Source organism: Pelmatolapia mariae, linkage group LG5, assembly GCF_036321145.2.
Source record: "Pelmatolapia mariae isolate MD_Pm_ZW linkage group LG5, Pm_UMD_F_2, whole genome shotgun sequence".
Lineage (NCBI taxonomy): Eukaryota > Metazoa > Chordata > Actinopteri > Cichliformes > Cichlidae > Pelmatolapia > Pelmatolapia mariae.
In genome coordinates, this window is record NC_086231.1 from 35,225,964 (window position 1) to 35,252,141 (window position 26,178).

Genomic DNA, 26,178 nt, shown 5'->3' on the forward strand with positions numbered 1-26,178 from the left:
ATTTAACCGAACAAAGTGAAATGACGGCTACTTCACACGCTCTTCTGATTGTGCTTTGAGTCTTTAATTCTTCTGCGTTTGGCTCTGCCATTCTGTAAACCCGTAGCTATTAATAAATAAACTGAAATCATCATAAGAAGGTAGTTACTCATGTATACAAATGCATGGACAGGCATGTTTTCAACATGGAATTACTGCTGCCATAGAAAAATAAATCTAAGAAAACACAAGAGAAAAGAACAACAAATAAAGCAGGTAACCCGCCGGTGGAGGCGTGCACAGCGTGAAGCATGAGTTCATAAGGCAACTGGAGAATAAACAGCGCACTGTGTGTGCATGTGAGTGGCAATGTGGCACTGTGGAACAGACATCATTACTGTTAACACCCACAGAGGACGGAGCAGCCTCTGACATGACTGTGCTCTCAGGCTTTGAATTTGGTACAAACTGGACTTAAAATAATACGACAACATTCTCAACAAAGAATCCTCTTCTTCTCAAGGTGCATTATCTGCTGAATCATGACCACCCCCTCCACAAACTCCACGGAGCACATGTCCAAAAAGCCCTTCGAGGGTGAGGCAACTGTTTGATGAAATCTATCATCTCAGGGGGGTTTGTCCATGTAAACTGTGGATGGAGGCCAGCTGCTGATAGACCTCTGACCCCGCAGCAGTATAGGTGGTCACTCCAAGTCCTGAAGGTTGATTGTGCTTCCTGTGAACTGGGAGTTGTCAGAGCCATTGTCGTCCTCTGTAATCACCGAAGACTCCTGTGGAGAAAAGCATCACAGCTCAGTTCTCTAAAGGCTGACAGTGTCACTATTCTGTGGCTATTACAAAGGACAAACACAACCGATTTCATAACAGAAAGTCAAAGCACAAATGCCGTCGAATGTCTCTTTAACGGCAGAAAAGATTAGCAACACAACTCCCACCTGTAAAATGTTGACAGGCAGGTCAACAGTGAGCTGAGAGTGGGAGCTGGAGGGCTGAGAGCTCAACTGGAAGGCCAGGTCTCCATCACTGGCTGGATCATCCTGCGTGTTCACACATTGATTAGACACTCCAACAACCGCTGTGCATTAGTGTGCTGTTCAGTGCACGCTGCACCCAATTATATGATAAAAGAATGTAAAGGAAAACAGTCCCTAGTTGGATGTTTCTATTCATTTTTTACTAATTTACCAGTTGATCAGACAGGAGAACGAAATCAGATTAACGGAGATTTCAAACTTGGAACTCTGAAACTAAACATACAGTGTTTTATGTGTGGGTGTGGCTAGCATTAGCTGTGCTAGCAGCACCAACTTTCATGTCCACAGGTCTGTGCAGAATGTTTATACACTTTTCTCGAGTTATTTTACATCATTCAACTTTTTCCACTTCTGCCGCCACACAGAGACCTTTGCTTCAGGTGTTTCCTGATACTGAGGAATTGGGTTTCACTTTCACCAATGTCCTTGTAGCTTCTGGCATATGTAGCCCTTTACCACTATGGCCTACACAGGCTGGCTCGACATGGTTTTTAGGGTTTTCCATTAGGTGATAGTACCTGGTACCAGGTACTTTTTTAGTCATGAAGTGATCTGAAAATGTGACGTCATCAGACTGCATAGCCAATCAGTGGCATGCAATGTCATGAGTGTCTCCTTCATAAAAATCAAAAACCGCCATTTTTGAAACCTGGCAACGAGGGACAAGGCTGCACAAAAACAGCACGGTGGTCCCCAAATGTGACAAAAACCCACAGACAGCAGCAGGTATACCATCTCCAGTCATCCTCCTTTGTTCGTGTGGCATACAAATGATGTCACAGAAAATACAGGCACATTGCTATAAAACGACCCCACGCACATAAGTTGGTACTTGATTGTAATGGGAAACAATAATACAGCTGGTTTTAATGGCACACATTTGACAAAATGGTAAAAACAAGCCTCAGACAGAACAACTCCCTGTTGCCAGTGTTAAGCTGGCACTTTAATGAGCTTATGGGATGTTGCTCTGCACTTATACTGTGTTCTTAGTTCCCAAATAGCAACTAATATGTTTTCATGGTACATAAAAGGTGAATTTCACACTGTGCAGTAAAAATGCAGGAGAAGGAATTAAAATTCTGTGGACCAAATTCTCATTAAAACAAAGGCAGACAGTAGCAGTGGTGAGTTATCCAAATCATGAGCTTATTTGAACTGTAAATATCACAGTTTGGTCTAGACAGCTTTACGTTTTCTGACCAGGGCAGATTTGCCACCTTCCCCAACTTGTCATATCTCACCTGCAGCAGGTGGATCTGGACATACTGGGCACCGGTGATGGGGTCACGGAGAGTCAGGCCCCCATTCGCTACTGCAGCTCCATCACCATAGCGAGCCCCAGAGGGAGCGAGTGGTCCTGGAGCAGTGGCAGCCTTTGTTCCTTTAGCTTTTCTCTGACTTGAGCTTGAAGTCCCTGGACAAGTCAAAAGAAAGTCTTGTCAGTCTAACAGTTACTGGAGCTTTGGCTAGCATGAAACTAAAGAACGTAAGTTACCGGAGGAGGCCGAGGGGCCTCTCTGCTTCTTCTTCTTAGCCAGCTGGATGGCTCTGTAGTCAGTCCTAGCCGAGCCCCCACTCTCCTGTCAAGCAAAATGGGAGCATGTTAGGTTTGCACCACCTTTCATCATCTGTCTGTTGACTACTTTCTCTACTGATTGTGATTAATCTTGTTAAATATGTGCCACAACTGAAAAACATATTGTCAAAAAAGAAGGACATTCACTCAAAGATCTGAAGACTGAAAAACAACAAAGAAAGAAAAAACAAAAACACAAACATCTGAGACGATGGCTATATTTTTTCCATTTCTAGATGAAAGAATGGAGACTGACAATTCATTATCAAAGACCCTTTATATGTCATTGAACTATGAGTCTTTTTGGTTTTGTTACAGAAAGGTGAGCAGGGTCCTTACCCAACCGGTTACCTTTCGAGATAAAGAGGAAAGCTTGTATGTCTGAAAGTCGCAAATGTATTTTCTGTATCAGCTGTGTTTCGATTGGTTTATTTAATTTGTGAGTATCTATGCTCACCAGGAAACTGCTTGGTGACACAGAACTGAGTTCCGACTCTTTCTGTGGGCTGAAGCTGCTGCTGTGACCAGGAAAAACAAACTGAGTGAGCACTTTTCCTCCCTCCTGGGGTCCCAGCACCTCCACACAACCCAACAGAGTCCCAGCACCTCCTTGGCCACCCACCTCCACCACCTTAGATGGTGAGCCAAGGAGCTCGGCAACAGGAGCTACAGCCAGGGAGGCTGTGGGTTCCACGCTCAGGGAGCTGGACGAGCTGAGTGGGTGCTGCAGAGTGGGGTCCACAGTGGCACCAGCACCCTGCATAGTAAGGGCAGTGAGGGTTCCCAGCGCCTCTGGGGTAACTGTCTGCACATCGTCCAGGTTAAGAGTGCCTTGTGGGGGCAGGACGTCACTTGCCGTTCCCTCCAGGTTGTTGTGGGGGGTCATGTCGGCATTGGCTGCCAATATAAGAGGGTCCACAGCCTTGGCCATTGTGGTGTTAGTGCTGGTAACTAGTGTAGTTCCCACTGAAGAGGGGTCGATGGTCAGGATGCCAGAGCTGACCAGGGAGAGGTCCATTGTGAACGGGCCATTAGACGTACCCCCACCAACTGGGATTCCCACTCCAATGCCTGTAGTGGGTGCAGTTCCTCCAGGCACAGAAGAGAACAGAGAGCTGAGGTCCAGGTTTGTCAGCTGGTCACCCCCAGCAATACCAGGTCCTGCAACCGTGGTAGGTGTGGAACTAACGAGCTCATTACTGGGGGTCAGGGTTGGTGTGGTCTCCATCTGACTGAGAACATCTGGGAAGGAAAACGGAAAAAAACAACAACCCCTAAGTTAAAAATGAACATCTCAGGAACAACGACAAGTGGAATAAAAGATTAAAACTGTTACACAAGAAAGAAGGAATCGTTTCCATCCATCGTCCCACATGGAAACAGAAAACAGTTGGGTGATGTTTTATCAAACATGTTCCAGTAAGGTTCGTTTCTGTTACACAGGATTTGTGTTCCCATCAAGATGGCTGGGTATAGATGTTGACAGACAGTACGAGACTCGCATACTGAAATGCAGCACAGTGCTGGGGAACTTTAAGTCCTCCCTACATTATTTTTCAGCCATGAGCCTGCAGAACAATTACTAACCAGGACTGAGGTGGTGATGTTTGAGCATGTGGCTCTTAAGGCTGCTGCGGGAGGAGAAGTGTTTGGAGCAGTTGGCCACGGGGCAGCGAGTCCTCAGGGTGCTGGCGTCCTGCTTATGCTTTTTGGAGTGGATGTAGAGGCTGCTACGTGCTGAGAATTTGGCATTACAACCTGAAAAACACAAAGGAGGCACATGTTACTGAAATCAGTCACAATGAAACACTGGTCTTAAGTAAATATTTCAGGGAGAAAATGTGAACATCTGTCTCCTGGAAAATTATTACAGTTTTGTTGTTGTTCCTTTATAAAAGGTTTGTACCTTCTGCATGGCACTGAAAAGGCTTAGTGCCTAGATGGGTAATACTATGTCCTTTGAGGTGCTCGGCCCGGGTGAAGGACTTCCCACAACCCTCCTCTGAGCAGACAAAGCGCCGATCATCGTCATGTTTCCTTATACACACACACATTTAAAACAAAGTAAGAAAAGTCATAGCACAAAAACAGAATTTCATTTAGATTGTGTTACATCAAACTGAAGCTAAACTTAACAAGGAATCAAAGCCTTCAAAGTCAAACTGCACCAGTAAAACAGAACTGCAGTGACAAGCTCAAGTTCACTAAAACAAAAACAGGCATGCAACAGCAATCACACTTCCCGTAGTGGCAAAACATTCCCACAGACAGCACGGAAGAGGAGGGTGTATGCAGCCTGTGTTGTTACTGGGCTGCTTTTCGCAAGGCTCCATTTAGGCATTTTGCTAAGACTGTTTTGGGTATTTGGAGCCAAAGAAGCATATGATGAGAGGTCTGACTGACAGCCCAAGGATACCAAGCACACTGAGCAACACCCTGTCAATCAAAAGGTAGCCACATCCTAAATTATAATAGTGCTTTATTCTATATAACTTGATATAAAACCATAACATACTAAATGAGTATCAACACTGTACTGAAGACTCACAACTAGCTGGCCTTTACAGAGAACACCTCACATTTTCATAACCTTGTTCGTTCAAACCTTTATGCAAAGAACACAAAACTAAAATTGACATGGTTAGCTTATCTAACAAGTTTTGTTCTCACCGCACGATGTAGACATTCAGTCCCTTTATTCCTTTGATAATTTTGTTAGATGTTATAAAACATTATTTCAGGTTTCTGTTTATTGCCTTTAGGAACATGTAGAAAATACACAAAAGGAAAAGCTGTGTTGCATCAGATCTAGCTATCAGCTATTTTCCATCTGCAGTTCCGGGCACGTAAAAAACAGAAAGATACTGTTAGGAACTACTGATACTGTAAGTTACACACAAATGGAGTGTGTCCACTATTTTATACCATGATCAAAGCATAAATTAATAAGCACTCACCTTTTATGTCGGAGCAACTTTGACATGCTTGTAAAAGACCAGCCGCAGCCCTCGGAGTCACAGACAAACGGTCTCTCGCCTGGAGAAAGGAAGTTACAAGTTTAATTCCTAATGCCACACTACACCTACTGCTGCAAGGATCCTCACTTCACAAATCTTTTAATGTGAGCTGGATCGAGATTTTTTTGGCCGATTTTCTTTCAGAACGCTAGAGCTGCTGATTGGCTTTGTCCTTCTAAGAACTAAAAGTGACAACATACACACTTATGTTTGTGATTTCTATTTAATTCAGTGCTCATAAAAAAACAAACAAAAAACACAATTATTGGCCTTTTTAAATAACTTACAGCTGTACATATTCCCCACAAAAGCACCAGGTTTACTTGTCACTCCAAGCTCAGGAGGAACTTTTACTCTCTGCATTAGTGTTAGTGTTCTGAAGAACAATCACAGCTAATGTGTTTGGATTTGAGGCACTGCAGCTGACTGCTTCACAAAAATGTATTAGGAATAAGCCAGAGTTAATTTAGTAGACTACATGCTGCTTTTTAAAAAATTAACCACAGAAAACAACAGGCCCAGCTGAACCGACCCTTAAATCTACTCTCAATTTACCCGTGTGACTCCTCATATGGATCTTGAGACGACAGGCCTTATCGTAGGTCTTGTCACAGCCTGGGTAGGTGCACATGAAGTGGCCAGTTTCTCTGAAGTGAGTGCGATTGTGGGAGAACAGAGCACTGAAGGTGATGAAGGTTTTCTCACAGCCTGCATAGGACAGAAAGACAAACATGTAGGACACCAACAGTACCATAAAGGCATATTTTATATGTATATATTTTTTTCATCATATTCTGTTAAACAGAAACTGTTATAATCATGTACCCTCATATTGAACATAGATCAGTGCATCTACATTTAACTCTTGTGAGACAAAAGCACAGGATTCAGACTGCTTTTAACACTCACCTTTAGACAGTTTTTTCTACTACTGGCTATATACGATGTCTGAAGGGATCCATAATATGGTCATCCGGCAACTTTGGCCCGACCCACCTGCTGCTTTAAGTTTGTTTAGGTAGGGCAGCCACAGAGTTTGTTTAAAACCGGTAGGAGTTAAAACAGCTCGTTTCAGAGGTTGATACTGAGTCCCAGTATCAGATAAATTTGGAGTATTTTTGAACTGCAAGTCATGCAAAGCTATTCTAGCACAGATAATGAATAGAAATGTGTAGCAGGAAATAAGCAAATGCCCTGTGTTGCTCAGAACACGTCAAGCCTTCTGGTAAAGTGCTTCATATCATAGCAGTGATGTTGTGAAGTACCCATCAGCCAATTCCAAGTGTAGAATAAAAAGCTAGAAATTCCAAATGGTTACATAAAAGCACAAAATTCACTGTTTGATGTATGAGTTACCTGGGAATTCACATTTGTGAGGCCTCTGTGGCTCAAAGTGGACCCTCTGATGGTTGGTGAGCCGGGTAGCACTGCGAAACCTCTCGTTGCAGACCTCGCAGGCAAAGGCGTTATCCTGCTCGTGGACTTTGACGTGAGCCTTGAGGTTGTAGACAGTGGTAAAACGCCGCCCACAGCCTTCAAACTGGCACGTATGTGGCCGCTGCTTGTTGTGGGACTGGAGATGCCGCTTTAGCTTGTAGGAGGTGGCAAATGCCCAGCCGCAGCCTTCCACAGTGCATTGATATGGACGTGGGTCCTCAGCATGGTTTAGGAGGTGAACCTTGAGTTTCTGTCGTGTGTCAAATGTGGAGGGGCAGCCTGGTTCTGGGCAGTCAAAGGTGGACACGGTGTCTTTCTTGGACCTGATTACTGGTACAGAGTGGCACTCTTCATTGTCACAGCCAGCTACAGCGGCTTCGGGAGGCGGAGGGCCCAGATCTGCTTCTGTTACTGCACATAGTGACCCTGCCTCCTGCTTGACAATGGCACAGGAGTCCAGTGAAGTACCTAGCTCTGACAGGGAGCAGTCATCCACCAGAGCCAGCTCTGAGTCGCTGACAGACAAACCAGGTGTGGGCTCTTCCTGATGGCTGGAACTGGCTACTGCCAGTGTGCTGATCTTCCCGATCGATTTAGTACCACTGTCATAGTTGAGGAGAACAATATCTTCATGATCTTTCATTCCTAAGTGCTCCTTTAAGCTAACCATGTCATCCTCCTTATGTACATAGCCCTCGGGTGGGGCAGCAAGAGTTAGTACCCCGTTTTCAATAGTCACTATGATGCTTTGGTTGTTTATCGTGATAGTTCCGGAAAATGTTTCGCTAGCAGGCGGACTCGTGGAGGCCGTGACCGGGTTTGTACCGCCCTGCGGCCCCGCTGAATCTGTACCAAAGTCCGATGTGTCCATGGCTTCCACGATCCCCGCAGTCCCTGAAATCAAGGTACTGCTCTCGTCAACGCGAGGCTGCGACGAGAGCTCCCTGACCAGTTTACCTTCGCTGCTTTCGGTACACATCTGGCCACAAATCCTATCGCCATATTTGTTTGTCAAAACAACGTCTTCGACGGTGGGGTGGTAGGCAGTCTGTTTAACGTTACCCGCCGCGGGATTATCGTTCAGTAAATTGAAAACATGCTCAGGTTTCAAGCCCTGTGTATCGAGGCAGTTCAAAGTGTCATTAGATTCACATGAAACAACGTTACTGCGGTTTCCAGCCTCCATGGGGCCACAGTGACTTGCTTTGGAACACTGCTTTTTACCTTTCATTTGATCGCCATCCTCAGGCACATCCGGGCGCTGTTTACTTGTCTCACCACTGCCTTCGTCTTGAACGACATTAAAAAGAACATAAAACTCCTGGGTGGTTTGTTCCGCCAGGTTTACCGTGCTCAAGTTCCCCAGCGCCGCAGCGCTATGGCTGGCTACTGAGGGCTGTTTGCAGGAGCCGTCCTCACGCTGCTGCCGTAAAACTGGAAACGTTGGTTGCCGCTGCGGCATCGGTTCCTCTTCCCCTTCAAAGAGAGGCAGCGCCATTTGCATTACAACATCCCCGCTTTCTAATCCGTACTTCCAGGCTGTCTTGACAAACTCCTGTGAAGCTAGTAGGGCACTGAGCTCATTTTCCTTCTCCGGGTTCACGTTATGAAATCCCACACCCGGTCTGTTACCCGGTAAATTGCTTTTAAGCGTAGTCTGCGGTGCGCTGACAGGCGAACAAGCCACCTCGCTGCCATTTTCCGCCAGTAGGCGAAACGGCGATGTTCTCGGCCTAGTGTTGTTGCTGTTGTCGCTGTGTAGCTCAAGCGACTCCAGCAGCACTTCCGCTTCATTTTCGCTGGAAATAAAATGAGGTATTGACCCCGTTGCCGATCGATGTGGAGACGAAATGCTTCTGTGTAGGGCGCCATGTTGAGACTGAATGTTTTGGGCATCAGAAAGCCCCTGGATTTCCATCTTGGTATCCCTGTAGCAGCGACACGGAAAAAGGCCCGCCCTACTAAATGGATATGATCCATGGAGCCACTACACGGTTTCCAGTGGGCCTAGTGTTGCGTTCAGGGGCAGTATTGAAATTTCAACTTAGGGGTGGAGGAACCAACAAGCTTTGGTATGTTTGTTAGCAACTACCAAAGCTTTGTCAAGGTCGGTAGAACATCTCTTCAGTTTTCTGCACAGAGCCTTACATTTAAGAAAACGAATAAAGCCACAGCTGATAACTAAACTTACAGTCTGCTATTAACAGAGGGACAACCAAATATCTTTGGTTTTGTCAAAAAGTGCAATATATACTGCTGTCCTTAAATGTAATGGTTTGAACCACGAGGAGTACCTGAAGGCAGCAAGAATATGCCATAGTGAAATTGTGACGTGGATAGTGTAGTATTGGATATTTGTGCGGATTAGTTATTATCAATAATACATTTAAGATAACCATTCTACACTATTTATTTATTTATTTTTAACTGAAAGATGAATCCAAAACTTGGGAAATTCCCGTTTCCAGTTTGGTACAGTTTTTAGTTCGTATTTCTTCCACTAAGTGGCAGTGTAGCAGTATAAAACAACATTTTTCTCCTAAGAGAAAACATTACAGACCTGTTCTGATCAATTTGTGTGTATTTTTTTAGGTTTTTTGACACACATGGACGACCTAACATCGCCCCCAAAATGAAGCCAAAATGCTGGTCATAAACCCCGCCTCCACCATGTTAGCGGAAGGGTGTCAAACTAAAATAAGTTCTACTCAGATAAAATTTTCTCAAACATGCTTTATTTCATTATCAGTAGTTCTCATCAGGCTGATTTGTGTTCAAGTGGTCTCCTTTCTCATAAGTTTGATTCTAATTACTAACATAATGCTGTTAAATTGGGGTATAACGTCATCATGACCGCTTTGACTGGCAGCTGCAATCATGGAGAAGTTTGCATATGTCTGTTCTGCAATGGCAGATAGATCAGGGATGCTGAGAGGAGGTCCACGCTCCAAAACCACACCGACTGTTTCAAACTGTATTTAAATACATTTAAAAAGCATCAATAACTCAAAGGTAAATATTATACTGGATAAACTTTTTTTGTCTTTTTTTTAATAAGCAGTTCATATGCCAGCTGTTGGCAGAACTGTAGAACTGAAAAAAAATGTAAGAGCAGAACTTACTTTCAGATTTGAGGGATAGACTTTATATTTCATGTTTTGTGATGATTCTGTTCTCTTTGTTATTACAGAAGCTGCCCTCAGACCTCAGCACCACCCAGTGACAACAGACAAATCATCCTGTATGTTCACTGTTTGTAGAAACTCCAAAATTAACTTTTGAAAAAAGTACAAAGTCTAAAGTACCACATGATGTGAAAGTTGCAGCTTTTTAAAGACAAAAAAATCTAAGGGATTAATCATCCATATAACAGTTTCACTATATAGGAGCATAAACACTACCTCAGTTGGTTTTTCAGAGAGCTGCTGATCTCAGACCTGCACAGCTTCTCTTTTAACACTGAAAGTACTCAACTGGTTCCTTATTCTACCTTAAATGTCACGTATATTGACCGTTACCTGCAATGTCACATAGTGCATATTTACACTACCCAGCTGGTTGTGCATTGTGCTTCTGGCACACTAGAGTGTCTCTTATTTGATAATTAAAAATTTGGCAACCCTAGCTCGGGGTTAGAGCTTATCCCAGCTATCATAGGGTGAGAAGAGGGGTACACACTGGACAGATCACCAGTCTGTTGCACAGCTAATACAGAGAGACAGACAACCATTCTCATTCATATTTATACATATGGGTAATTTAGAATCACCATTTAACCTAACCTCAGTAACTGCATGTCTTTGGACTGTGGAAGGAAGCCGGACTACCTGGAGAGAACCCACATTTAATATGTTAGTTTAAAACGTAATGTAGACTCTGATCAAGGGACAAGATTTGAGAATCATCCACTGGGCTAATAATGTTTATTTTCCCTTTAAAAAAAATGAACAGTACAAATAAAACAGCATGTTAAGTCACTGCTATCTTTTTCCTCTTCTTTCAGCTGCTCCCTTTAATGTTCGCCACAGTGGATCATTTGTCTCCATCTCACCCTATACCCAGCATCCTAATCTGTCACACCAACTGTCTGCGTGTCCTCCTTCCCTAAATCCACTCTGTGTTCTTATTTCCTCCATATCCACTATCTCTTCTTTGCACAAGTCCTGATCTGAGCCTGCCTCGCTAACTTTGACTCCAAAACACTCTACCTGAGCCGTCCTTCTGATATACTCTTGGTCTGGTCACTCCCACTGAAAATCTTACCATCCTCAGTGTTGCCTCCTCCAGCTTCACCTTCACCATCTCCAAACCACACATAGCTGGTCTCACTACTGTCTTGTAAACGTTCCCTTTCACTCTTGCCATAGTGCTGCTCACTGACTGTAACTTGTCTTCTTCGCATTTAGCTTCAAAAACTCTTTTCCATAGCTTACAGTCCGTTGCTTTCTTCATTCCTCCACAGGTATATCATTGGCACTATTCCACTCTAATCTTCGTTACTAATCCTCTGCACTTCCTAATTCACTAACTGTCTGACATTTGTCCTCTTCTCTCTCAATTTCTCTATTCATCAACTCATCAAGGCACTCCTCCCATCTTCTCAGCACACTCTTTTATTATATTTCTGTCTCCATGCTTAATCACTCTAACCTGCTGCACATCCTTTCTAACTTCATCTCTCTGCCTAGCAAATGATGCATCACCACCATCAGCTCTTTGTCCTCTTTCTTATGCTCAGAGGAAACACGTGCCAGCTTTTGGGCAGTTCCTCTCACCACTTTAGCTGTACTTTCCCAGTCATCTGAATATTCTTCCCTACCTTCCTGAGCCTGTTTTAACTTGCCACTAAACTCTGCAAAGCATTCTTCCTTCTTCACTTCCTCCATTTAATCCTTGCCACTGCATTCACTCACTTCTTCTTCATGATTTCATGATTTCCTAGACAATTTCTGACATCCACCCATTAGTTTCCAGCTTCAAGTTCATGATCCTGTCTGACATTCTCTTCAACTCCATAGCACTCCCTCAAAATTCCCCGTTCTCCATTTCATTTACTATCTGCACTGTAGTAATAGAGTTTGAATCCACGTCCAATGCTCCTGGCTCTACTTGCCTTTTCCTGCACACACAATATATCTGTCTTTCTTCTCTCCTTCATATCACCCAGCTCTCTCCCTTTACTAGTCATAGTCTTTACTTTTTAAGTCACTACTCTCATCTCCAAACTCCCGTCCTTTTTTCTGTCTCACTGACTCCAAATACACCTCCCCCCTTTACTTTTCTTCTGTCTTCAGCTGATAACTAAAAGAGGCTAATCAAAATATAGTTACATAAAGTTTAATAATTTAAAAATAGATATCAATATGCAGATTATAAGTATAAAATGTACATAAATTTGAAACAGTTTGGCTCCTTTACAAATATATAAATAATAAAAATTTTTCTTCATTGCTTGAAAAAAAAGATATTGGTCTAATTTATGTTTGAGTTAAAAATACAAACAAACAAAGGCGATGTAAGTGAAGTATAACACAGTAATTACTGTAAAACAGTGAACAAGATTACAGTTCAGCCTTCAATAATATCTTTATTTGGTTTTTAAGCAAAAGCTAGAAAACAGTGACAAAATTAAAAACTTTGACCAACACAAGTGGAAACAAAAATAAAATAAATATTTGGAACAGAGTGAAAAAATGGAAAGAAGGAAGATTTCACAAAATATTCTGTACAACACTTTAACATATTTACACGCAGCTTCTACATAACAAATGGAACTGGTGAGCAGTATATAATAGCCTCATCCTGTACACACTGTGTAGAAAGCTCAGCATGCTTCATACAAAAATATCCAACAGGTTGACTTTGGGTTTGTTTACATATAGTCATAACACAAACATGCATGTTTTAAACGTTGTTCGATACAAATCTACCCTACTTTTCATATATCTGTTATGTGCTGGATTATTAGGCTGGCAGTCTGAAATAGAAGGATTGATTCTGCACAGTACACAAGTAAACACACAGAGGAATGTTGTCTGAAATCTTTTTCAGATATGAATACAGATAGTACAATCATTAGCAGCATAACAGCCATATAAGCATGCAAAATAACATATTTCCTGGTGTTGTCATATAAAAATAGAGTCCTCCCTCACACTTACTTGCAGGATTATGACAGAAATAAGGCCACATGTCCATTTCCCTTCTGATACAATGTGACAAATACTCAGTAATCCAGATAAATATCATGTAATCCATTCGTTGTTGTTATTATTGTTTCTGTTTTTGCGACACAGCCAGGCTGAACATTCTAAAACTGTTGCTAACCCTACATAAAAAGGGCAGAGACAAAAAAAAAGATGTAACTTCACAGTATTTGTTTTCTGGAGTGGTACCAAAAAAAGAGCCCACCTAACAGTAAAGATGCTGTCGTTGCAAAAACTCAAAAGGCTAAAATGTTAGAATATAGATGAAAATGGACAAAACAAACACCAATGAAATGGAGCCATTTTACAACATATACAATAAATACAGAAATCCATTGTAATAATTAAAAACACATCCTAATACAAATATGCTACTGGACAGAACCCACACTGCACAAAATCAAATTCTTTTCTCTTATATCTTATTTAATTTGACCTCATCTTGTCTCATTACGTCTCTCCACTTCTTAGCTAGTGATATACCAAGTTTGATAAAAGTATTTCTAATGCAGTGGCAGATCCTCTTTCCTTCAATAAGCTGGAGTTTCAGGACACAAGTCCTAACAAACTATTTGTTTGTAATTCTAGCACTGTGCACCTTTTTACATTCATGTGTAGCCTGTCTTTGAACTGAAAACTAAACACACCAGAAACAGAAACAATGGGGTTAACAAAATCAAGCCAGGACTGAAGTACCAAAACTGCAGTTTCATGAATGGCCACTTGAGGCTGGCTTCAAAAGCAAGTCTAACCTCACTGTCTCCCATGTTAATTTATTTATTTATTAGTGCCGTTTAACATAGTCCAAGTACAAAACATGAAACAGATGTAACGCACATAAGTTTATAGCTATTGCTAATTTTCAACAAGTGTCCCTTGTTGGGCTTACAATCAAATGCCTGTCTCTACACCATTAAAAAGCATGTATAGTAGAAAAAAACAGGCTTGAATGAATAGGCTTCCCTTCATAATAGCTATGGTAGTACATCTTTTTTTTTTAATTCAACCTTTTGGAAATACTTAAAGTTAGGGTTGGTGCTGATTTGGTTAATAGGTGTGTCATCTACAGGGAGCTTGGATCACTGCTAAACCGGTGCTGTCTTTGTTGATTCATGTAATCGATGCACCTTGCTCAACCTAGCTAGCATTAGCTTGCTAGCATTAGCAAAACTGATGGTGGTGGCTACATGGGGGGTTAACCGAGACAACAGATTTCAGTTCCCGAAGTTTTGAAGGAACTTGGAAATGTTTATTTTGCAATGAGCTGACATCAGTTCATCAGTTCTATGGTCGCACCTACAAAATTCGAGCAATGCTCTCAAGCACTGGGTGGTTTCCGTCACTTTCCAGAGGATGGCCAGTGAGAAGACTGAATTTCAGGGATAGAGGGCTCTTACAGAGACAGGAGCATAACAGGCATGAGAAAAGTGAATTGACAAATAATAATATTTTAATAATGATTAATATGTTTGTTGCATTTTATCCTATTTCTTGGCCACACAGCAGCTGGTTTTTCCTGCTTTAATCTTGCATTTGTTTTGTCTGTGTACTTGTAAGCTGCAGTGTGTTGGGCTCTTTGGGACCGCCAATGAAAGATTTAGGTTTTCTGTTCAAGCACTTGCTCTCTTTTGCTTAAATCATTCATGCACACAACAAAAGCAAGGAAAATAAAAAATACAGGGTATGAGAAGAAAAAAAACAAGAACTCAGCATGCATGATGAAGATAAAGTTTGCACACTGAACAATGCAGCACTAAGTACCAAACCTCACATTCGATTTCTTCTTCTTCTTGGTGTTTCCCACTCTTGGAAAAATTCAGAGTTAAAGCTGACCCTAACTGTCCCACACATTTTCTTTGCTACATTTGAAGTATTCTGGCCTTTTTCATTTTAAACAGGTACAAGCTGTAGACAGTTTCAGAACCAGAGGCACCTTCCTCATGCATGATTCATCCCAAATGACAGCCACAGCCAGGAGATTTACAATTTAGAAGAAGACTGGGGACAGAGCTCACAGACACGGCTATGTTCGACTTTTTAATCAGGGCTGAAATGATCTGCCCTTCCATATTTTCAAATTGTACAGCGGCTGCAGGTGCAGAGGAGCAGGGGATGGCTGGTTTCATACCCTTGTACGTTTACTCCTTTTAGAAGGTGCTCACAAGCAACTCTCTTCATGTCCATGGGGGATTTTAACTTTAAACTTGCCCTGTCTTCTAACAGTGTCTTTGAAAAGGAGAGCAATTTCCATGCCTTTGCTAAAGAAAAACTAAAACAAAAGTTTCATTTTCTACAGTAATAGACAGCATATAAAAAAGAAAAAGAAAAGAGCCAGTATTCCTTGGGTCTCAGTTGCAAGAACCAAGACATGATTTAATAGCCACTGAAACACCCTGAGAATAAGCAAATAAGGACAGGATATCACCCTCAGAGGTGTCTTTCTTTACAGCTGATAGAAATCAGTTTAGATGGCTGCTACAGCATTTATTATTCTATTACGGCAGACTGTGAACAAGACCAGTAGTAGAATTTTTTGACTTCCCACCTTTGCAAGAAAAGTCAATAAAATGTCCATAGTGGATTACGACACACAAAGGAATCAATAGATTTGAATGGAGCCCGTGTGTCTGTGCAGAATTGTGTGTTATACCTGGAGAGTGTTTGTGATAGATGTTGACAAAAAATCAGAAACATAAAAAAAGATTTAAAAATCTATTCTCTATGCTTCTTGTACATGTCTTGCAGAGGAATCCTCATAGTCAGTGCTTTCAGAAGGAATTCTTAGGTTCAGTTTACTGATTTGGTTTCTGTCAGACAACCTTGAAAACCCCGGAACACACACCTACACACACACGCACACACACACACATGCACACACACACACACCTCCCTTTGCCCAAACAGCTTGCTCCACTCTGCCTGCTGTCCTTCTCTCAGGGGTGAGGGTTGCAGTGCTTGGTCGTAGACATATTGGTTGCAGTTGTGGTGGACACTGAGGGGGAGTCAGAGGTGACGGGCAGGGGGGGGCGGGGTTCAATCCCCCGACTCTTCATGAATGACAGCAGCTGGTCAGGGATCTCTGCCAGGACATCCTTAGCCAGTCGGGCCATGCTCAGGACCTGGTTCCCTGACCGGTCGATGTAGTCCCGGAAAGGAACAAACTGGATTGGAGGCAAAAGTGACTGTTCAGTTCATTTGGTGTTTGTAGGTTCCTTCAGCATCTAAGGTGCTGCTAATACACTTTCATTCAGTTAAGGAGTTATTACTTTTAATTTTGCAGATGTACTGACATAACAGTACATCAAGCTCAAACTGTGAGGCTTCAGATTATCGTTGGTAACATTTTTTTGCTCTAAGATTGAAATATTCACAAAAAATGACCTGCCAAAAATCACACAGTGCACAGTAAATCATAAACTGTAAGTAAATTTTCATGAATCTGAAAATGTTGGGGTTTTTGCCCTAGTTGTCAAGACTTTAAACATTTTTTTGACAGTTTTCAAAAATCATATATTTTGATAGCGTGGAGCTAGGATGTAAGTCATCATCGTTGTTATTGACGACTTATGCCTCACAGGCTTTTTCCACTTCAATGAATAAGTACTGAAACACACTCAAAGGAAAATTATTCTGTTTTTCCTTATTTCCTGTCCTACACTGGGGGTGGTTAGAGCTCACAGCAGGTCATCTACTAATCAGAAGGTTGGTCTGCATGCCAAATATCATTGGGCAAGATACTAACCCCATGTCGGGTGCATTCAAGTTACTCTCTCATGCATCCAGCATACAGTGTTCAGGTAAGCAGAAAAGTACTAGATAAGAACCAGTCTATATCCTATTCTAGTTGATGATGCTCATATTGAACAATAAATAATAATATTCTGGTCTTGGATCTTTCTTATGTCAGTGAAAGGAAATGTCTTTAATATTCAGGCAAACAGCTCTGATTGTGAGCATAAATGAAAGAAAAAGCTGAGATTGTTGGCTAACAAATTGCCAGTGATCATCACCAGTCTCATCCTCCTTTCTGACCTTAATTTACAAATGAATATCATGGTATATACAATATGACTTTAAAACTGGTGAATGAGACCATAAACTTATCAGAAACGCGTTTACTCGAGACAGATCAAACAAGCAAAGAGTGTTTTTCTCATAAACATCTATACATTTGTTGACATCACTAGAATCTTTTGCAGGTAAGAAGGTTAAATAAATTTGATTGAGTTTTGATTCGGGCTGTATCCTGGACAGTTGATAAAAAATAATTCTACATAGTTTTATACTGATAAACACCAAATAAGAGTGGATATATCTTATACAGTGCACCTGGACGATGTCTCTCTCAGCAAAGCGTCCCCTGGAGGAAACTCTGACCTCATCTCCATCCAGCTCCTCCATAGCTGAAGACAATAAAAACAACATTATATTTACTGGTAAAAATATTGTATGACAATGAAAAAGCTGAGCTGGAATTTTTATCCAGACGCACAACAGAAAATCATCGAAATCCAGATGTATTTTTTCTAGTACGCTTAATGTTTGTGAAAATGATTAAAGTGGTAATTTTATCTTAGTTATTTTGAGTAGAAATGTCTTAATTCACTCATGTTAACCACAGTTTAGTATGTTTGCTTTAGATCAAATGAGTGATTGAATTCCTACATAAAAATTATGTTTTTTTCATTATTTATTTTTAATGGTTAGACAAGAAAATCAGACAATACATTTATACAACTTGGCCTTTAATATAGCACATTTAGCAGTACCAACTATAATAAAATACAGCTTTAACATACAATAATATTTCCTCAGTAAGATGAGCATATATAAAATACACCTTGCTTTTTTCATCTGTAGCTGCATTAACACAACGTCTCTTAGCATGAACATATTCTAACAGTTTCTGGAGCTCCTTTTTAACACTAAACATGTCAGTAATGTTCTGTACTCTTCCTCCAAACCAGAATAAACAAAAGCTCCCCTATTCACAAGGATTTTCCACAGTGGGTAGGTCTGCATATTTAATTTGGCTGATTTTTACATTGGATGCTCTTCCTCCTGCAACCTCCAAGGGATTTGTTTAAATGTATAAAACCACTACACTATGAAGCCACAGCAGTACTTAAAAATGTGGCTGAAGAAATCTTCATAGTGACTACAGTTCAAGAAATTTTAGTGCTTCAGTTCCTTGATGTGACCAAGTTTGTAGATTTGTTAAAACCATGTTCTGTACCTTTTCATCAAGCTCTTGTTGTGTGTGTTGACCAAATGATTAAAATAACAAGCAAACATTATAATCTTAATACATTTTATTATATATTTGACTGAGTACATACAATTCCACTCACTTGTCATATCCTTAATTAGATTAGAAATTTGGCCAAAATATTGTTGCAATGGACCAAACTGTCAGATTGGTCATCAGGGGCAATTTACATTTGGAAAGATCTCTCTAGGCAAGTTGGTCCTGGGTGAGGGGCCTGATTAAGAGTAATTTAGATAAACCCCTATGATAAAAATGCACAATTAAACATGGCTACCCTACCTGGAATAATTCTGGGGTGCCAGTCTGGAGCCTGACCTGGTGGCTGGGCCTTAGGCCAAAGCATTACGTGGGCCCACCCTTCTGTGGGCTCACCGCTCGCAGGTGGTGCTTTAGGCATTTGATGCTATCACTTGGTGCACAGTCGATCATAGCACTGAAGGCTTTGGAGAGGAGGTGCTGGTGTTCCAGTCCCTAGCTGACAACTCTGGCTTTAGGAACATGGAATGTCACCTCTCTGGTGGGAAGGAGCCTGAGCTAGTGCGTGTAGAACTGTGGCTATAAGATGTCATGGTATTAACCCCAGAACCAGAAGGTTCAGATGTACACTGGTGGTGAAGAGAGCCATCGAGATGAAAAAGTAGTCCTATCCAGCTTGGCTGGTTAGGACTCTGGAGTAGAAACTGACCATGAGTCCCTTGGAGTGGAATTTGTGGCCCAGTAGAGGTAGTATTACTCAGCCTGCTGGCAGACAGAGAATGGATCATCTGCCTGCATCTGAGTCATGCAAAGTATGCGGTACAACTGGCCTGTGGACCAGTTGCTGGTCTAAAAACAGCATATGTTGATCTTTGAAATTTCTTTTGTCCTCCTCCCATTCCTGTTGAAATCTGCTGTTTCAACCAAGTAGGCCCTGTGGACTCTTCCTGGTAGGACATGCCCCTGAATGTAGCATTTGGCAGATGCACAAGTTATCTGCTTCCAGCAACACACACAGTACTTTGGAAGACTCCATGGGAGCATGTCTAGGGTGGCTGAAAACCAATCTCCCCCCTGTCCAAATGCAAATGTATGTTAGATGGACACATTTGCAGGACCATAAACTATGCTTAAGGTCCTAGATGTTGCAGGGCTGTCTTACTTAACACTCTGTAGCTTCGCTTGGAGGTTGAGGACAGTGTCTCTGAATTGATAGACTGGGATTGTGCTCAACTTCTTCAAGAAGGGGTTAAGGTTAAATTGAGATGAATGGCCAATTATTATGGGCCATTTGGTCCTTGTCCAACTATAGTGACAGCTTGGTTTTCATTGCTGGCAGTACGTCAGACCTGTTTTTTGTGAGAGTTGGAGTTCACCGGGGCTGCCTTTTGTAACTGATTCTGTTCATACGTGTCCAGTTGCAGCAAAGTGGCAGATGGTCTCTGGCAGGATCAGACTTGTCAGACTATGTGGTTCTTCTGACCTCATCAGGAGGTGACATCCAGCGTGCACTAGGATGATTTGCAGAGTGGCTGAAAAAGGGTGGATTGCCCACTCTGGGAGGAGTTGATGGCCCAAATGGAGGAGTTTGGGATTATCTGGGTCTTGTTCATGAGTGAAGTGAGAGTGGAGCCGAAACTGACAGACAGGAACAGTAGAGTGTCAGTGGTGTGGCAGACCTATGGTCACATGAGGTCTTAGGTGCAAGCAGTGAAAATGAACTTCCTCCTCATTCGAGAGGATGAGGAATTCAGTCATTTGGGAGGAGCTCAGGGTAGAGCTGTTCCTGCTCCACATCAAAAGGAGCTAGTTGATGTGGTCTGAGCATCTGACAAGAGTGCCCCCTCATCGTCACCCAGGTGAGACATTCAGGGGCATGTCCTAACAGGAAGAGTCCACAGGGCAGACCCCTGACATGCTGGAGAGATTATACCTATTGTTTGGTTTGGGAACTAGTCTCCCTGAATGAGCTGGAGGTGCTCTGGGCATCTCTGCATAGACTGCCCCTGACATTCAGATCCAAATAAGGGGGAGAAAATGCAGTGGTGACAATGACATACTGTATACAAATAGTTACCTAATTGTTAAAACATGCAGCTGTTGATTATGTGATTCTACTTTCTAAACCAGAAAACAGCTGAGGTAAAAGACCCAGCTGTACAATGAAATTATGTCAAGTGTTGTAGTAGGATGGGGCATCTGTCTGTTACAGACAGAAATAAATGACAATAACAAAGACCACAGCATTCATTCACTGGTGTAAGGACAGCTTTTAGTTTTACAAAAGGACCTGAAATGGGTGCATCCAAATAATAACCTTCTAAATAAATAGGTTTGGTTTTTTTTAACACATACATTTTAATTTTTAAATTACAGTATTACCTAATTTCATTAAAATTACTTTAACATTTGAAGCAGATAAACAAAAGAAAGTTGACTTAATTTAGCTCCATTATTTAGAATTTAGACAAAATTCTTAGTTAACGTTTGCCAACTGTTTAAATAATGTTTGCTTTAAACAATTTGCATTGCATAATTATTAAAAAGTTTGACATATACATATTTTCCTACACCTGAAACAGACGAGCAATGTGACAGGACTGCTGTTATACACGTTACACTCGCACTTTCAGACAGCCTACAGAAATACTTTCACATACATATTTTCACAGCTGTAGTTTTTTTTGTGTTTAATTTATAATATTAACTATAAATACTGTGAGCCAGTCAAGAACAATCTGTCTAAAATGCTGAGACAGGAGTAAAGGTTAAACTATGAGGTACTGAATCAATCAGCAGACTTGTGTTCTGTTCACAAACTAAGAAAACAAAGTTAAAGTGCAATGGGAAAGACACTGAATGGCAATGAAAATAAGATCAGCATCAAGTTAAAGAAGCAGTAACGTTAATAAAGATTTAGTCTGCATTACATCCAGAGGTTAAAGTGTTGTAGTTTTCTGTTATTTAGTACTGAGTTTAGTCGTGGTTTTGCTTCTATTTCTGTTTCTGTTTTCTTGTCGATGTGCCTCATCTCCCTTTTCTGTTTACATGTTTCCCTCCTTGTGTTTTATTCCATGTCCTGTCTGTCATGTGCTTTGTGTATGTTTTTTCCAGCCTGTCTTGTCCCCTCCCCTCTCCTTTCATGTCTCATCTTTCTTAATTTTTTCTGTGTTTCCCTCTTTGTGTCTCCTCCCTTTGTCTCCCCAGTCTTTCTTGTTACCCTTGTGCATTCCTTCCTCCCGGCCTCGTGTCAAGCCGCGTATTCTTGTCTCCGTCTTAGTGTTTCCTGTTTTACTTTGACAGCGTCGCGTCCTGTGTTCAGTGTGTTCAGTTTAGCTTCGTCCTGTGTCATTATGTTTATCCGCCTCAGCTGTGTTCCCCATGTGTTTCCTCTTGAGATTTATGGTGTGAGTTGTCATTTGTTCTTTTTCAGGCTGTCTGTTAACCATCCTTTGTGTTTCCATGTCTTCAAGTTATCCAAGTATTTCCATGTCTTAGTTTTCCCAGTTTAGGTTTTATGATCAGCTCTTGCCTAGTTTATTTTCTCGTTTGGTTTATGTCTTTAATCATTCACAATAAAGGCTCGCTTTTTGTTATGTTCAGTCTTTGCGTTGTCTGCTTTTGGGTCCACATCACAACCTCCACACAGTCTGCAGTCCAGGCTGTGACAAAGTTTTACCTTACAACAATGACATACAACAGTGCTGTGCTAATAGAATCAGGTGACCTCTTTAATGTCACAGAAGGCTATATTGTAACAACAGAAGCGTCCAAATCAGTGCCCTAGCAAATGAAAATAATAAAAAATATCCTGTATACTCAGGATATGTGCTGTTAATTACACTCAAACAAATTCATAGTTAGTAGAAAGAATTCAGCGATAAAAGTTGACTCACTTCCAGAGTAAACAACATTAATTACATCTCACAGGAAAAAGAGAAGAAGTTCACTTGGAGTACTTTTTGTTTTCCTTTGGACTTGTTATCTAAACAATATGCCAGACAGTTTTGTGTTGTTTTTTGTTTCCCTGCCTATATGACTGGATTCTGGTGTGCAAATATTAAGTTTGGCTGTGAAATGTTTATTTTGATATGTGCTACGCAAAGAACTTCATTAGGTTTATTTACACTTTTATCTCATGAATAAAGATGACAAATATGACTATAACAGCTCATGATTCTTCCCAAATCTTTTTGTATTTTTTTCCAAATCCCAAACCTTCAACCCAAACTGATATAAACTAACACCAGCGAGAACACAAGCGCAGATCTGGCTACTGACAAGTCATTCAGTTGTCCTCAGGGACTGACAAATATACGAGAGCAAAGCCAGTTTGGTCTTTCTGCACCACATCTGCTCCCTGATGCTCTCAAAGTGGGGGAAGCAACAAGAAGAAACTGTGTAAACCAACCTCATTAGAGCTTATATAGGCCATGGGAAGTTAATATATAAAAGTGGAGGGCCGCCTGAGCCCCGCATCACTCTATTTATAGTTTGTCATCAACAAGCTGAATGAGATGAGTGAGTGACAAACAATCTGCAGTAATCCCAAGAGAGTTTTTTCATGTCTGAATTTAAAGCAGAGGGAAGTGAAAGGAAAAAAGAGAAAATAAATTAAATTAAAATAAAGAATGGAAAGTAATGTGAATAAAAGATAACATCTGAAAAAGTTAAAGGAAGCAAACGAAAAAGAAGAGGAAAACAAATATAATAAAGTAAAGAGAAGAAAGTAAAAAAAAGAAAAAGGAAAGGTTAAAATGGTCAAATGCAGGAAGAAAATGTCAAGGAAACAACAAAAAAGGAAATAAATATAAGGAAATGAAAAATAGAAAGGACAAGATATGAAGCAAAGAAAAAGAGAAGATAAAGGAGAGGAACAAGTGTAAAGATGCTGAGTGACGGATGTTGAGGGCAGGCTGGTGGGGCTCCACATGTCACACAGAGATGGCAGATGGTGGCCGGGAGCAGAAGAAGCAAAGGGACGGGATGAACAGAGACGTGAGAGAGAAGGAGAAAGAGACAGAAATATATCCAGCTAGAAGGTGTTGAAAAGTGGTAGTGAGGGTTCAGGTGTGTTGGGTGATCCCAGGGAGGGGAGGAGCCCACTGAGACACACAGGCTGATAGAAAGCCTCCTGCGGCCCTGAGTAACACACAAGACTGTGTGTGTGAGAGTATATGCTCCACTGTTACTCTGCTCACAGTAATGTCAATGTCATGAAATATGATAGGGACCATTGTGGCTATTTCTCATTATCCGTCTGAATAATAGTGTTATGAGTAGGCAGTGATCATCTCATGCTCTGTGTCTACTCCAGCAGTAACGGGGGACTACTCCTTCTCCACCTCCTCTGGCATCCCTGTGGCTTTGTTGTTTTTCTTTTTAAAAAGTACTTTTTATGTCTTTTGTTGAAGTGCATTAGCTATACAAAGAGGCATTAAAAATGCAGCAAGTACATACAAATAAATATGGCAAAACAAAGTGTCTGAACATTAACAGTGTTAGACCAGCTGATATGAAGCCCATCGAGCACCTTTGGGACATCCTGGGTAGGAAAATTTGTGAAAATACTATATTGTTGCATTTTTAATGGCTGCTAGTATAGTTAGCCACCACCATCCCACCTGCTTTGCAACTCAGATGCTGGAATCAACACAGGGACCTTGTGGTAAATGGACTGGTTCTTATACAGTGCTTTTCTACTCTGAGCACTCAAAGCGCTTTACACAACTGCCTCATTCACCCATTCACACCATGAGTGAACGGGTGAAGGTTGGACCTACCGGAGAAGTGATTGGTTATTATGATTAAAGATGATGTGATAAATGTGACAAACAATCTTTTATCACATCCGGGGCTATTCAATCTATTAAACAAGCCCTTTTGTTGTTTAATATTATTTTAGTTTATTGTGCAAAAACAGGTCTGAAAAACTTTTAATTTATCAGCTGTCAAATCCTTCGCTCAAGATACTTGGTGAAAATGGAGAAGGAGATATAGGCTAGCTCCACGAGTCACTTATAAGCTGCAATGGTTTCCATTTTGTGTTTTTTGTCACACTTTTTCCTCACCTTTGTGGAACGTTCATCACGTTTATCTTCAGATCCTTTCTGGATCATTTTTTGTTCATTGTTTTGTCAAATGCCTTTGATTTTTTTTTCCTGATAAGAGGTTTGCAGCTTGCACTAGTAACTCTGTTCTCTACTATCTCTGGATTGTGACACTTTGACACTTGCATTTGTAGACCAGCTGTTTTGGGGTTCTTCACAATCTGATGGATCTTTGGCTGCAGCTGTTTCCAGTGGGGAGTCCAGCTCGCCTGCTCTCTTATGAACTTTCTACAAAAGAACTGTACTTTACAATATCCGCTTCCTGCACTGTGGTCTTTGATCTTTTTTTTTTTAAAATCTTCTTACTGCTTCTTCTGGTTAGTTCTCTACCTTTCATGTTTCATTACGGCTACCACTGCAGATCAAGAAGTTGACAATGCAGGTTGGACGTCATACAAAATATATTTGATGTCAAAATGTTTCTGTTATGATGTTTTTTAATGTAATTGACACAACAATAAATCTTAATAGTATCTTTATAGTTCAAATTATTAAATTCTTGTGAAGAAATCAATTGTGAAGAAGTCAGTAAAATGCATTTTGATCTTCTGCTATGCTCAAACAATTTTGTTTGAAACCTATTATAAAACACATATGTGGCCCAGTTTTGGACATTTGAAACAGATCCTTAAAATAAGTGTGAGATGTTATTTTTAGCAGCGTGGGAAGCCAGATGAGCTGGAGGGAACAGAGAGAAGAAAGGATGCAAGGAAAGGATGAAACCTTTCCAGAACAGAATGGTTTATTATAAATTTTGATTTCAAAAGGCTCATTCCCACAAGACGCCCCTGAAAGGCTCCAGTCTGACTGGGGATGAGTGATGTGTGGAGGCTTTACTCAACCAGGGAGCAGACCTGAGTAGAATTGCAGCTGAATACATTTTTGTAGCACAAAAATTACAAGAGGAGTATTTGATTTATCCTCTATCCTGAGCATGTGCCTGCTTTTGAAGCTTTTCAAGCATCACAGAGGATAAATCAAGTGCACACCATGAAGCTCTGCATGCTGAGTGACAGAACCTGCAGACTGTTTTGTTGAGCCCAGAATGCCACTGACAGAAGAAGTGTCAAAGGATTATTAAAGATGATTCAAACACAGCACTGAAGATCTCTTTAATTTCCTCAAGTCTCTTGGGGGTTTTTTTCCTGCCAAGTGAAATAAACTTTTTTGCCACAGAATTCAGTTAAATTGCAGACTGCTGCTCTCGCTGTCTGACTTTTGCTTTAATTATGCTTCTTATGTCACACACAAGTATTCACCCTTGACCCAAACTCTCAGCACAGATTAATAGGTCCCTATGAGGGCTCAGTGTTTGTTCAGCTTAAATCATTTTTGCCTTTCCCTTCCCTCACCAAAGAATATAATTTAAATCGCATGTTAAAAAGACACTGACGCTTTATAGGTCAGGTGGTGAGCATAAGATGACGGGCCTCTTTCGCCATTAACGTAATATTATGTTAAGTATATTTCTAGGATTTCACAGAGGAGGAGCACATGGATTCATTATCTACTCAAGTACAGAGTCTAATGCCAAAACAATGCACCAAG

At 41.2% G+C, this 26,178-nt stretch overlaps 2 protein-coding genes and 1 long non-coding RNA gene across 3 annotated transcripts in view; 1 reads left to right on the forward strand and 2 right to left on the reverse strand.

Annotated features, from left to right (window-relative positions):
* si:dkey-156n14.3 (zinc finger protein ZXDC) lies at positions 1-9,075 on the reverse strand. Its single transcript, XM_063474868.1, has 10 exons — positions 6,989-9,075; positions 6,188-6,340; positions 5,573-5,651; positions 4,522-4,652; positions 4,203-4,373; positions 3,073-3,857; positions 2,535-2,619; positions 2,281-2,453; positions 938-1,039; positions 1-772 (listed from the first exon to the last, which is right to left on the reverse strand). Exons 1-10 carry the CDS (start codon positions 8,985-8,987, stop codon positions 686-688), a joined length of 3,765 nt encoding a protein of 1,254 aa, XP_063330938.1. The 5' UTR covers positions 8,988-9,075; the 3' UTR covers positions 1-685.
* A 25-nt stretch (positions 9,076-9,100) lies between these two features.
* Positions 9,101-11,387, forward strand: LOC134628161 (uncharacterized). Its single transcript, XR_010093953.1, has 3 exons — positions 9,101-9,176; positions 9,662-10,081; positions 10,260-11,387. It is a non-coding gene; the product is annotated as an uncharacterized LOC134628161 (long non-coding RNA).
* Positions 11,388-12,679: 1,292 nt separating this feature from the next.
* Positions 12,680-26,178, reverse strand: part of LOC134628163 (copine-9-like) — a 197,493-nt gene continuing 183,994 nt past the window's right edge. Inside the window, exons 20-21 of the mRNA XM_063474871.1 lie at positions 17,605-17,678; positions 12,680-16,436 (exon numbers count right to left, since the gene is read on the reverse strand). Of these exons, the coding sequence (XP_063330941.1) occupies positions 16,209-16,436; positions 17,605-17,678 (302 nt within the window). The 3' untranslated portion in view covers positions 12,680-16,208. The remainder of the gene's footprint in view (positions 16,437-17,604; positions 17,679-26,178) is intronic.